Here is a 13,906-nt window from a genome sequence, read left to right as displayed (position 1 = left end):
CTCACAACCATCTGTAATGAAATCTGGTGCCCTCTTCTGACCTGCCGGCACACATGCAGACAGAACACTATAAACAAAATAAATAAAAATCTTTTTAAAAAAATTTCAAGAGCCAAAATTTGTGCTGTGTAACATTCCCACATGCCAGTGTTTGTCTGCTCTCCTGTTGGGAGATGCTCTTTAACACTGCATCCCATGCCTAGTGACTGTGACATCACACCTAGCAAAAATGTGGGCCAGCAAGCTTTGGCTGTCAGTTGATTTCCAATGTAGGAGACTGGATATGAGTTGAGGGGAGAAGAATATTCACAAGGGGAGAATGAGGACATATTTTGGAGCAGACAGGAAGAAAATGCACAGACCCTTGAGGGCCCATCTTCTCCCTTAGCCCTTTACAAGGGACATCTTGATTTCTAAGACTATAGTAGGTTGAGTACCAACTCTGTCCTTGAAAGTCATTGCCCAAACAGCACATTAGCACATGTGCACACACACATGCATGCGCACTCCCACAGAACTAAATCACAGATAGAAAAATACTTAGAAATTTCAAAGCATATAACTACTAATGTAGACAGAATATCAATCCTGGAATCTGTGTATGCCTTTGTTTGCTGCTGTTAGAACATTCTCCCTTTCTCTTTTTCTAGGACACTCTGTGAGCTCTCTACACAGCTTTCTTCAGACAGTAAAATCTACCCTGAGTAAGATCACTCTGACCTCTTCTACCTGAGTGGGAAGCAGAATTAAGATTCAGGAAAGCCTGATCAGATAAATTAAGATGGGAACTCATCTTTCTACACCCAGCTCTGCAGTATTGATCATTTAATCCATGCTGATGGACAGAATGTTGGGCATCTTATCTTTAGTGAAAATGTGTCCCTAAGTTAATAATATCTACTAATAATTTCTAGTAATTGCTTATTTTTATAAATTAAACTAGTAAAGAACCCTACAGGAAAGGATTTGGAGCTCAGGGGCCTCTTGGGAGGTTTGTGGCCGCTCCGCTTCTTTGCAGACTGTGTCGTCTTTGCTTTCAGTGGTTACAGTACATTCTTAAGTTACAGCTTTTAGGAAAATAGTCTGCTTTATAGTTTCATTTATTTGTTCTTAAGCAAGTTCCTATGGATTGGTTTTTAACACGCCGGTTTACACAACCACCCGTCCCCAATTAGTCTCCAACTGAGTAAGTACTTGCCATTTCCATTCATTCCCGAGTTTGAGCTAACTAGAATCAATGACTGTAGTATCCTAACTTTCTTGTAATAGATACTAAAAGTTAGACATGAGGTAGTATATCATAAGAAATGTGTCCAATTAAAAAAATTACTATTACATTTTTCATCCATAAATTTGCCTATTAGAAATTCTTTTTTTATAAGGATTTTGAAACAAAAGAAAGCAGTCTTTCTAGTCAGTAAATTTCCCAGCTTGAACACAAGATGCTGAGCAGGGCTCGATAAGCATCACGTCCCTGCTCCCCTGGGGGGGGGAGGGCGGCTCTTTGTCTTTTTGCTGTTATGAGTGTTCCACAAAGATAAAATTTTACTCCATTGGGTGATATTTTCTCACTTCTATGTTTTCCTTTTTGAACATGAGAAAGCAGGTTTGTTTATAGTATTCATGGGCAGCAGTCCCTGTAGTGGTGATCTGGGTGCACCTGCCTGACCTCCCATCCATGTGATGTCTCTGATGCGCTTGTGTTCCTCTGCAGTGAAGAGGAGCTGCTCTACCTGGACTTCATGGAAAATGTGACAGATGAAATTTTGAAACTTGGTTTATTTTCCAACAGGTTAGAGATTTTTCTTTTAATGTGTGTGGGAAATGTACATTGAATATTTTTTATATAGTAAGATTTTTTAAGTTACTTATTAGGATATAAAAAGTTATGTTGCTTCTTATGATTATATTTTTATAATTGATTGTAAATTATAAAGACTTTCATCTATACACTACAGAAAACAATAGAGATTTTTTTCATTTAAGTATTATTATATCTTAGTTATATCAAACTGTATAATGAATTGAATTTTTGCTACCATTTTGGAAAACCTCCGTAATTCCACTTTGCTATCACAAACTCTTATGGGAATCAAAAACAAGCTTTCAAAATTTTATTACACTTATGTGTGTGTGTCTGTGTGTGTGGTCACACGCCACAGCATGCTGTAAGGGTCAAAAGACAACCTATGGGAGTCAGTTCTCTCTCCACCGTGTGGGTCCTGGAGATTGAACTCAGATCATCAGGCTTGCTGTCGAGGACCTCCACCTGGTGAGCCATCTTATCAACCAGCAACATGTAAGATCTAATAGAGACAAAAGAAAAGCTCTTTGTGTACTTATAGGAAATGGACAGTTTGAGAAACCAAATCAGCCGCTGTGTTGCTTTTGGAAGCTGTGTGCTGAGTGCAGCTCAAACACTGCTCTGTCTACAACCACTGAGCATTCGATTCCCCTTGATGTAGCAGAGCATAGGACTGCACAGCACACTACACACAACTGCAGCCATTGCGGTGGCGATTTATAGCCCTTTATAGGGTTTACTTTTTAATGAAGGAAGACATTTTGTTATTGGAATAAAAAGACCAGTGGCATTTGCCAATATTGTCATACCTCTTTTCATTTGAAAAAAAAAAAACGTTTAATGGGGGCTGGAAAAATGGCTCCGTGTTTAAAAGTACTTGCTATACAACCATGAGAACCCAAGTTCAAATCTCAGCAACCACATAATGAGCCAAGTGAGTCTCATGCAGGGCTATAACCCCAGGGCTGTTGAGGGTGGGGGAGTGGGCACAGACTGGGGGATTACTTGGGTGTTCTGCTCAGAAGAATCCTGCCACAGAGGAATAGACAGAGAATGTTAGACACTGATGCTGTCCTTGACCTTGAGTACACACAGGCATGCATGCTCACACATACACATACAAACTATTAATTTTAAGAGTTGCATAGGAGTTTTGTAGAATAGATATGTCGAGCATTACTGGACTACACATTTTAGAAGGCTAAAATGGTAACTTTTATGTTTTTTTTTTAACCACAAAACCAAAAAGTTTTACATAGCATTTACATTTTCCCTTAAACATTTATATTTTCCTTTAACTTTGGTTCATAAGACTAAACATAGAACCATCCTGAGAAAGAAACTAGAAGGTTCAAGAATAGGTATCCTCAGCCTGAAGGATTCTCGAAGTACATCTGTTGATCAGAGAGTGTATGTGTGTGCACGCGCATGCGTGTACCTGAATATGTATTACTTAATCCCACCTACATAAGCACAGGAAAAAGCCACGGTGCACATATTCCAGAATGTGAACAGTAGCTGTGAAGAGTAGGATACAAGTTTCTTGGTCTTTTAAAAATGACAGAATAATCCAGACCTCCTATTCTTCTGGTGGGCTCATCTCACTGAACACTATGAACCCTGGTAGCTTGAGTGACCAAGAAAATCAGTTGTTGTTTTCAGGAAACCTTTGGATAGGTTAGTGTGATTCTGGGCCTGGTGTAGAGAATACATTCCCTGAGGCTAGTCACGTCTGAGTTAAATTCTCTGAAGGGTTTGTGACTGACTTTAGGGAAAGGAATCTCATCCTAGAGATGTAATACAGTTTTTGCAGGGCCTTCATACCCTGGCTTTGGCAGGGAAATAGGTAACATTGTTTCTGTGAGCCAGGCCTGGTGGCACAGGCCTTTAGTTCCAGCAAGGAAGCAGACCTCTGAGTTCCAGGTCATCCTGATCTGCTTAGAGTTCCAGGCCAGCTAGAGCCTCATAGCAGACCATGTCAGGGACGGGCAGAGGCAGATTGTATGTCTAGCATAAGTACCTGGCACACATTTGGAGGTCATTGACCTATCATCAATGGAGTGTATACTTAAGGAACCATGGTGAACCAGCTCTATGAGAGCATTTTCTCTAGGGTGTGGGGAAGGAGCACAGGGAGCTTTTGGTGTCTGTCTTACAGAGAGAGCGCTCTGCAGGAAGTATTGTGTCTCACCTAAAACACTCACAGAAACAGAAACAGTACACAGTTCTTCAGACACACTGGTATCTATTATATAACTTAGATGTGTAACTGAAGGCAGGCTGCCTGCCGGGTTAGAGAAGTAGACAACAGGAAAGATTGGTCTCCAGCTGCACAGAGAAAATGATTCATCTGGAAACCACTTTCCAGCCTTTGTCAGCTTTTATATTATGTTCCTATTTTACATTGAATGGGTTATCTGATTTTAAGATGTTAATATTTTTCTTGATCATTTTTAGGTTTTTAGAACGACTGTTTGAACGACATATAAAACAAAATAAACATCATTTGGAGGAGGTTTGTCTTTCTTTAGAATTTTATGTTTTTGTAAAACATTGCATAGACCATAAAAGAGCTCATTTAAAATAGGTTCTTTCCCCTGCGTGCTTTTTTTGAGGGGAAGGGGCGCAGGGGCTGTGGAAATGTTAACCTCTGAGACTATCAGCACTGCACACAGACATGGTTTAGTTTATTAACTTAGCTGTATAATGATCCTCATAATTGCATATTCCTTTCCAAAATCCTAGGGGAAAATGCGCTACCTGCTACATGGCCTGAAGGTTGACTTAGGCTGCATATCTGAGGAAGAGCCAGCAAAGCCGCGTGATTTCAGAATGTTGAATCAACTTGATTTTCAAAAGGCTCTGATTTCAAAACCAAATGAAGGTACAAGCAATGATGATACAGTAATTGAGCAAGAACGTCAGCAGTTCCAGGAGGCTCTGGACATGCTGTCATCTGTGCCGAAGGATGAAAACAAGATGTTCTCTTTACCGGGTGAATTTCTAATACCTGTCCGTAAATTGGTGGATTCCGAAAGTGTTATAGTTCAACAGGTCAATGATGAGTCAGATCTTAAGGCCTCAGCCTTGGATGAAAACAATCCAAGTATTTCTGGCAGGTTGATAGACCAGGAAACCTCTGTGGATGTCATTGAAGGTGACAGTGACTCTGAAAGGGTTGAGACTTCCAGGGAATTATGTTGTCTTAGCACAGCACTGTCCCCATCTGTACAGTTCCCCAGCAAAGATGGCAGTAATCATGACAAGCAATTACCGACTCTAAAAATCATGGAAATGAGCATTGAAGACTAACCTTTGGATCTTCACTAATAAATACTCCATGTGGCCAGTAACTCAATATTACTTTTCTTGTTTTCCTTTTTTACATATTAAGATTTCTGTATTTTCAGTGCTGTATAATAAATTACCATAAATTTAGCATCTTGAAACACTACATATTTATTATTAATCCTATTGTCTGTGGTTCAAGAATTGAAACACAGGACTGATGTCTGCTCTACTCCGGGGCTCAAAAGCTACAATCTAGGGCTGTGATCTCATTGGGAGGCTTGGCCGAGGGGTTCTGCTTCCATGCTCAGTTGGCAGAATTCTTTTCCTTGCACCATAGATCTGAGGCTTCATTTGGTTTGGCTGGCTGGTGGGCAGATGACTGCTCGCCATCCCTGCCACGTGCACTCTCCTCAGGCAGGCCACAGCCTGGCTGCTTGTTGCTCTGTGAAGGTGGAGGAGAACCATAGAGACTGCTAGCAAGATGGGTGATTCGCCAGCACTTCCTTTTTTAGCTCTTGATTAGAAGCAAGCAAGACATGGGTCTCTTGCATATTCAGGGGTAAGGGGATGGCACACAAGGGTGCAGATGCCGGAGGGTGGGAACCACTGGGTTACCTGGGGCTCTTTGACCGCCACTTCTAAAGTTGCTTTTCAGAGGAACATGTTTGACCCAACACAGTGGCCTCATCGTCATTGGGAAATAGTTTATAATCTGGGATGGTCTTAAACATTACATCTTATACTGTACGGAGGCTGGAGGATTGAGAGTATCTGCCCTTTGGCATGCCAGACCATTTTTATGCTTTAACTCTGAATCCAGTTTTTTTGACTTTGGAGCCTTTATCCATTCTAATGTTTATACCTTTTAGGACATGTTAATAGTATTCTTTAGTTTCTCTTTAAATTTTGTTTTAAAAGATGAGTTAATATAATGAGGGGTGGTCTACACTTAGCTGTGGACATAAGGATGAGTATGTAGAATGCAGTTAAAGATACTGGTGTGGGAGTTTGAATGTAAGTTCTTAGGGGGTGACACTATGAGGAGGTTTGGCTTTATTGGAGTAGGTATGGCCTTGTTGGAGGAGCTAAGTATCTGTAGGGGTGGGCTTTGAGGTCTCTTTGGCTCAAGATACCCAGTGTTCCAGACCACTTCCTGTTGCCTGCAAGACGTAGAACTCTCTGCTACTTCTCCAGCACCATGTCTGCCTGCACACTGCCATGTCCCACCGTGATAATGGACTGAACCTCTGAACTGTCAGTGAGCCATCCCAATTAAATGTTTTTCTTTCTAAGAGTTGCCATGGTCATGGTGTCTCTTCACAGCAATAGAAAGCCTCTCTAAGACAACAGGCTTAAGGAAGTGGCAGTAGTAGGTCTTCCTCTAGGTTCTATGGCCGTGGGTAGTTGGCTAGATTTACATTACCAGGCGTGACTTACCTCCAATTGAGTGGGCCTTAGACTCAATTACACAGCTTGGTTACCCCCAAGATGTAAGTGCTGACCCACAGGTTCCTTTGCACTGCCTCCCCCAACCCACCCCACTTCATATCAACTTCCCACATCCATGAGGTATTAATATGAGATTTTGGGAATAATCACTAAAGGCTGTAGTTGAATAGTAATGTGTTTGTATGTCCCGTTGACAAGAGATCAATTGCTCTGGCCAGTTTTGTCAGCTTGACACAAACTACTCATTTGGGAAGAAAGAACCTTAAGAGAAAATAACCACGAGATTGTGGGCAAGCCTGTGGGGCTAATGATTGACGTTAGTGGGACTGTCCCACTGTGGGCTGTGCCACAGCTGGGCAAAGTAGCCCTGAGTTGTATAAGCAGCAGGCTGACCAAGCCATGTGGAACAAGCTAGTAAGCATGCCCTCCATGGCCTCTGCTTCACTGAATTCTGGTTCCTTCCCTGACTTCCCTCAGTGATGGAGTTGTAAACTGAAACGCGCCCCCACACACACACACAAATTCTAACTACCATTACTGTACCTTTGGAAATATCTTGCTGCTCTAGTCATTGTGGTTCATAGGTGTCACATCTGGATAGGACTATTGGTTGCTCTTCTTCCTTGGCAACTTTGCATGGCACCTTCTGGTACTCTGAAAGCTAGTCCAGGGAGAAGCTTCTAGCTCAACCACAGTTCAGTTCCTCCAAGTCCTGAATCTAAAGCTTGTGGTGTCATCAGCAATAGGGACTTATATTCAAACTCTGGGAGAGAAGCAAGGGCAATGGCAATAGCCTATATTGTTTGGGGGATGTCCAGAACTCCCCTAACCAACTCAAAGGGATGTTTCCGATGTTTAACTCTTAAATTACATAATAACTATTTTAAGCATGGTGGTTTGAATGAAAATGGCCTCATGGGCTAATGTTTAAATACTTGGTACCCAGTTGGTGACTGTTTTGGAATGATTAGAAGGTGGCCTTGTTGAAGGTAAAGTGTCATTGGGGGCAGGTGAGCTTGAGGTTTCAGTAGGCTCAGTGCCATTCTGGGTGCCTCTCTTTCTCTGCCTACTTGTAGATCAAGATGTGAGCCCTCAGTCGTACTTGCTACCATGCCTTTCTTTGCTCCATCATCACTGGCTGGTTTTGTTACTTTTTGTTACCATGATGAAGTACTGTGACCAAGCAACTGTTCTGGGAAGGATGAGGCAGCCTTTTGGAGGGACAGGCTTTGAGATTTCGAAAAGACTGCTATTCCCCGTTCTCTCTCTCCACCTGTTTGTGATGAAGATGTGAGCTCTCGGCCACTGCTCCAGCACCAATGCCTACCTGCTGCTGCTGTGCTTCCTGTATGATAGTCTAGCCCTTGGAAACTGTAAGCCCAATTAAATGTTTTTCCTTGGTCATGGTGTTTTGTCATGGTAATAGAAAAGTAACTGTAGTGCAATTTCTAATTGGTCTTAATAATAACAACCAGAGGCAGACATTGGGGGCGGGGTCAAAGCTGAAAGATCAGAGAAGCAGAGCAGCCAGCCACCACTTCTCATCTCTATACGAAATTCTCAGAACCAAGGGGGCAAGAGCCTGTCTCAACAAATCCTCAGCCTAAATGCAGTGAGCTCCTATCACCTCCCACCTTATATTCCTCTCTCCTCCCAGCCATATTCCTCCCTGTCTCCACCTCCCTAGTGCTGTGATTAAAGGTGTGAGCCACCACATCTGACGCTTCTCTTTTAGACTGGATCAATCTTGTGTAGACCAGGGTGGCCTTGAACTCAGATCTATCTGCCTCTGTCTCCCTCTGGAGTGCTGGGTTTAAAGGTGTTTGACACCATTGCCTGGCCTCTATGGTTGACTAGTGACTAGCTCTGCACTCTAATCTTCAGGCAAGCTTTATTTGTTAGATATCAAAATATCACCACATGTAACAAATACAGTAAGAAAGATTTGTGTTGGGCTGGAGAGATGGCTCAGAGGTTAAGAGCACTGACTGCTCTTCCAGAGGTCCTGAGTTCAATTCCCAGCAACCACATGGTGGCTCACAGCCACCTATAATGAGATCTGGTGCCCTCTTCTGGCATGCAAGCATACATGGAAGGAATGTTGTTGTATACATAATAAATAAATCTTTTAAAAAAAGAAAGATTTGTGTTGTTCAATGTCCATTAATTTCAAGTGATCACTAATCTTAGACAACAGTAACATGTGACGTTTGGACTTTACTAAAAGGTGGGCTGTGGTAGTTTGAATAGGAATGGCCCCATAGACTCCTGTGTTTGAATGCTTGGTCATAGGAGTAACACTATTAGAAGATGTGGCCTTGTTGGAGGAAGTGTGTCACTGTGGGGGCAGGCATTGAGGCCTCAGAAGCACAAGCTGCACCCAGTGTGGCACCCAGTGTCTTTCTGCTGCCTGCAGATCAAAATGTAGAAGTCTCACTTCCTTCTCCATCACCATGTCTGCCTGCATCCCGCAACGCTTCTTGCCATAGCAATGATGGATGTAATCTCTGAAACTGTAAGCATGTCTGATCACTACAATAATGCATAGTCTACTTTCAGGTTAAAAACTAAGGCTGGTATGAGAGACAGCTCAGTGGGTAAAGAGAAAACAGACGCTGCTTCAATAAGGTGGTCGGAGAAAACCGCCTCCTAAAAGCCAACCTCTCATCTCCATACACACTGTAGTGCACACAAACACAACACACACACGTGCACGAGCACCCACACTTTTAATATAGGATTTAAGATAGGGATCTGTTTTAATCATCAATATAATGAAAACTGTTCACTAACTCCAGATTATTAAAAGTACTTTATTTTGTAAGCACACATCACCGATCTAAATGGTTTTGGAATCTGTTCCGAAGACTTGATTTCGCTACACACACAAAATGATCTCCAGATGGCCTCTAGACGGCGCTGTTGCCTTGGTAATGCTGCTGGCTGGTGCTACAAACTTTTCTTCCCTTCTCAACCCTGGGACCACAAGAGGGAGGGAGGGTATGGTAGGTACATCCAATGGGAAAGGTAGACAGAATGCTTGGCCAAATCACCTCTCACCCCACCTCACAGCCACTTTCTCAAGCAGCATTCATACTTGCTTCATGATCAGTTCCGTGAAACTCAAGCCAATCTGCCTTCCATTCTGAGTCCCCACTGACTGGCAGAGCAGGGAGAACTCATTCTCTGATCTCACCACCAGGGGGCAGCAGGGACAACAGTCATTCTGTAAATTTGCTGAGGCTACAAGGTGGTGAGGTTACTTCCTACCTTACACAACCCAGCCCCAACCAGGCCCTCGCCTCACCCCAGTCCACCCCTCTCCTTGGCTCTGGGGACAAACTAAAAGAATTAACACATCCACTTACTGCATCATTTGCAAAAGTAAATGTGACTACCTCATTCGCATGCAATAAGCTTTTAGAATGTGTTTATTGAGGAGCAGACACACACACAGATGACGATGCCGCTTATGCAACCAGAGACCCTCAAGTGTCCCCTGAAATCCGCCATCCCACCCAAACTTGCAGACTCTGGACTTCACTCTCCTTCTTCTACACATAATTAAAGGTACCAGGACCAGAGCCCTTATCTGCAGGAATTTCTTAAGTTCCTTTAAGAGAGTTCCCTCAGCTGTCACTCAAAAAAGACCCATCTGAAGTTTAGAAATTTTTTAAATGAATTTCAAGTAAAAGATCATTTTAGTTTGTTTCATATGCTCTTTTCTTACTAAATTTATATACAAGAGAATTTTCTTTAAAAGCCTGGCGCTAAAAGCCTTAGTCCCAGCACTCAGGTGGCAGAGGCAAGCAGAGTAAGGAGTTTTCAAGACCAGCCGGGCCGACACTGTAGATTCCAGGCCATGACAGTAATGTGTGTGTGTGTGTGTGTGTGTGTTATATATATACTAAAAAAATTTACTTCTATCTCTACACCGCAATAGAAGAGGAAAAGATTAAAACAGTAACGTGTTTCCCTGTTTGCATTTATTCACATAACTCTCCAGTAACACGCCTGTACACTGCAGACCTCCAGCTCAATACATATGGTTATATTTTGTCGATTTCCTACGATATCAATCTATCTTCCTATCTGAAATGAATTTAGCCATGCCATGATACCATATAGTCCTATATCACAACCCTGTCCTCCACAGCTGGGTTCCTAGATAGACATTTCTCTTCCTGGAAGTTTTTTTTTTTAATGGTTTATTTATTTTTATTTTCTGTGCATTGTATTTTGTATGTGTGTGTGGGAGGGAGTCAGATCCCCTGGAACTGGAGTTACAGACAGTTGTGAGCTGCCATGTTGGTGCTGGGATTGAACCCAGATCTTCTGGAAGAGCATCCTGTACTCTTAACTGCTGAGCTATTTCTCCAGCTCTCTTTTCTGGAAGTTTCTAAAGAAGCACACCTGTTTAAAACATTAATTAAATTCTAGGGGTTTGTAGATGCTTCACAGTAGGAGTTCCTGAAGAAAACAACTGGTCACAATTTAACATTTTAGTTTATACTCTGAGTGCCTCCTAGGCTTAAAAACACAACTAGAAATTCCAACACAAGCCCCCAGGAAAATCCGGAATTTTCCCCCAAGAAAGCTGGTGCCAGAAATACCAAAGTTAACTGGTGGAAACATTGGTTTGCAACTGTTTGTGTGAAAATGTACATTTTGATATTTTTGATATGAAATCAATGCCATCAAGGAACTAAAAGCCTCGGTGATACACTGTATAAGTCTTACAGACAGACAGTAACATTCTCAACTCAGACTGCTCAGTAATATTTGAAATGGCCCTCAAAACTTACATTATTCCAAAATTCAATAATGTAGAGTGTTTTTACTCAGAAATTTTCTCATTTGCTAGCTGTAATTAAGTTTAAAATTAATGTTTCGTAGAAGTGATGTCTGTCAAGCATACAACATTTGAAGAGTGACAGGTTTACACAGTGTAATTTTGCCCTGAAGGAATTGGCTTATCACGGTATTGCAGCACGCACACAAACATGCCATATATTACTCTTTAATTAAAGTTTTGTTTTACAATATGTTCTTGTCGGTGGGATGTTTCCAGATGTCTAAGTGTGATAGAAAAGCATCTTCAAACAATGTACCATTGGAAGAAAAAGTTTCAGAAAACGTATATGTCCTTCATATGGAACATATACCACCCAAACCTCCAATCCCGTCCTGGGGCGCGCCTTCCATGTGAGTTTACTGGGTTTAGCTGGGCTGACACATGTCTGTCATGGAGGGTGAGGCTCACCACAGAGTGAAATCAGAATGATGGCAGAACATCATCATTTGGGAGCTAAACCTAGACCTGACATTCTACAAGGTCTACACAGTAAACCAAATTCGGGGGAAGGGGGCTCAGATAAAGGTGCCAACTTGTCCTCCACTTCTCATAAAGCAAGCTTAGCCTGGGCCAAGGACAGCACTCTGCCCTTCGAAGCTGACCTGGTTCTGACCAGCAGGATGTGCCCAAAGGGGATGGAAGAGGAGGACCAAGTACTTATAACTGATCCTGAGGTGAGGACAGGATTAAGGTGCTAAATTCAAGTACCCCTGAAAACCATAGCAATTTCTGGTGGCCCCATAAGTTTGGGCTGTGGTTTGGAGAAAGGAACCATTCATTAACTGTTCCCTTCTTTCAACCAAAAGAAAATCAAGCCTCTTCAAGGCTTCTTTAATGATAATATAAACCTGAACTTTTTTGTAGGGGGAAAATTATAAGGAACCCAAATAAACAAAGTACATCACTGACAATGGTAGACCTTGACTTCCCTGTAGCCCTCTGGGGCTCACCTCCAAGCTCCCAAGACCCCACTCTCCATCCCAGCGTGACTATAGATAATACTGCATTTCTGTACCGACCAAGCCATCCTGCGTGACCACCACAGGTACTTACTCTCGTCCTGGCCATCTTACATACTCATAGCCCTTCTCTTTGAATCAGTGTCCACTGTTTCAAATATAAAGCCGCATATATTAAATTCATTTTCAACAAAAAAGTGCTTAAAACCATCCAATGCAATTGTTCTTCATTTTCAACCAAGAAAATCAAACTCATTTATGCTTATTGATAATACTGAAAAAATAGTGAATATGATTCTTTGATTTTAAATAATGTGCCTTTATCCCCAACTTCACATTAACTGACTCAGTATTATAACAACGTGAGCTCTTATTTGGAAAATATAGAAGGTACAAATATATAGAACTTCTAGGATAAAAAAACATTCTGAATATAAAAATGCTTTCTATGTTTCAAAATAATACTTTTAGATTCTCTTTAGTTTTGGATTTGGTGAATAAACCACTTAGTTCCCTGTGGGTTTTGCTCTTAAACAAAAGCTAATAATGGTTTTAAATACAGTTAGTCAAGATCCACTCAGTCTGTGGATTGCCCCACAGAAAAGTTCAGTCTAACTAAAAAAACAAAACTATTTAGTCATAAAATTACATTATCAAAAACTAGCTTAAGATAGAAATCTGTGTGCCTTAATGATTGCCAGAACTGCCCAGTGCAGCTCAGTAAGACAGAGAACCGTCTAGGAAATACCGTCCCCGAACGTGTGCAAGCACCGCAAACAGGGCGGGCGAGGCCAGGGCACCACACCTGTCCCGAGTCCCGCGCTCCCCTCAGCCCTTCACGCCACGCCTCCTGTTCAAACAGGAGCTGCACAAGAGCTTCTCTCTCTCTCTCTCTCTCTCTCTCTCTCTCTCTCTCTCTCTCTCTCTCTCTCTCTCTCTCTCTCTCTTCTCTTCCCTTCTTTCTTTTTTTAAGCTGTAAACACTTCACATGATTGGGTCCCCATATGAACATGTGGGAGCTTAAATGAGCCTGGAGCTTCTGAGGAACTGCATGAGAACTCTGTACACAAACGTGTACTGGCCGAGCGTCTGCACCAGCATCATTCTCTGCTGTCTCAGCGTGTCCAGCACTCTGGGGATGTCCAGCACCTATGGAGAGAAACTGTGATGAAGAGAACATTCTGAGGGGCAACAATACTGCCAGGCAGGCAGTCCCTGTCTACCAGGGCGCCTCCTGTGAGAACCTAAGATCTGATCTGGTTTAGCTACAAATGTCCATGTGGATTATTTCTTCAACAGTCCCTGGCTGCAGCATCCTGACTTTTGAATCAATTACAAGTCAATCACCTCACCAGATTCTCAGATTCAACAAAAAAACAGTATGCTAGGCACTGCCAGGACCTGATCCAATGTTTCCCACACAGGCCACTGGCCAGCACTAATTGCTAGATGTGTTGTGTTAATGGTGTCACAGGAAACCCTAGATAAAAGAATTAAACAGCCTTCCGTATTATATGACCTCTGGATCTTTACTATGACAGTTAGAGC

The 13,906-nt window shown here is 42.2% G+C and overlaps 2 protein-coding genes across 11 annotated transcripts in view; one reads left to right on the top strand and one right to left on the bottom strand.

The window, feature by feature from the left end:
* The window catches only part of Spata7 (spermatogenesis associated 7), a 29,935-nt gene extending 24,693 nt beyond the window's left edge, over positions 1-5,242 (top strand). For all 5 annotated transcript variants that reach the window (XM_038337856.1, XM_038337854.1, XM_038337855.1 and 2 more), the window contains 4 exons: positions 651-704; positions 1,715-1,792; positions 4,262-4,319; positions 4,550-5,242. In XM_038337856.1, coding sequence (XP_038193784.1) covers positions 651-704; positions 1,715-1,792; positions 4,262-4,319; positions 4,550-5,116 — 757 coding nt within the window. In that variant the 3' untranslated portion in view covers positions 5,117-5,242. The remainder of the gene's footprint in view (positions 1-650; positions 705-1,714; positions 1,793-4,261; positions 4,320-4,549) is intronic.
* A 6,306-nt stretch (positions 5,243-11,548) lies between these two features.
* Positions 11,549-13,906, bottom strand: part of Ptpn21 (protein tyrosine phosphatase non-receptor type 21) — a 70,965-nt gene continuing 68,607 nt past the window's right edge. For all 6 annotated transcript variants that reach the window (XM_038336327.1, XM_038336325.1, XM_038336328.1 and 3 more), the window contains one exon: positions 11,549-13,507. In XM_038336327.1, the coding sequence (XP_038192255.1) occupies positions 13,379-13,507 (129 nt within the window). In that variant the 3' untranslated portion in view covers positions 11,549-13,378. The remainder of the gene's footprint in view (positions 13,508-13,906) is intronic.

This window comes from Arvicola amphibius, chromosome 7, assembly GCF_903992535.2.
Source record: "Arvicola amphibius chromosome 7, mArvAmp1.2, whole genome shotgun sequence".
Taxonomy (NCBI): domain Eukaryota; kingdom Metazoa; phylum Chordata; class Mammalia; order Rodentia; family Cricetidae; genus Arvicola; species Arvicola amphibius.
Note: the sequence above shows the minus strand (reverse complement) of the source record. Positions and strands in the feature narration are given on the sequence as shown.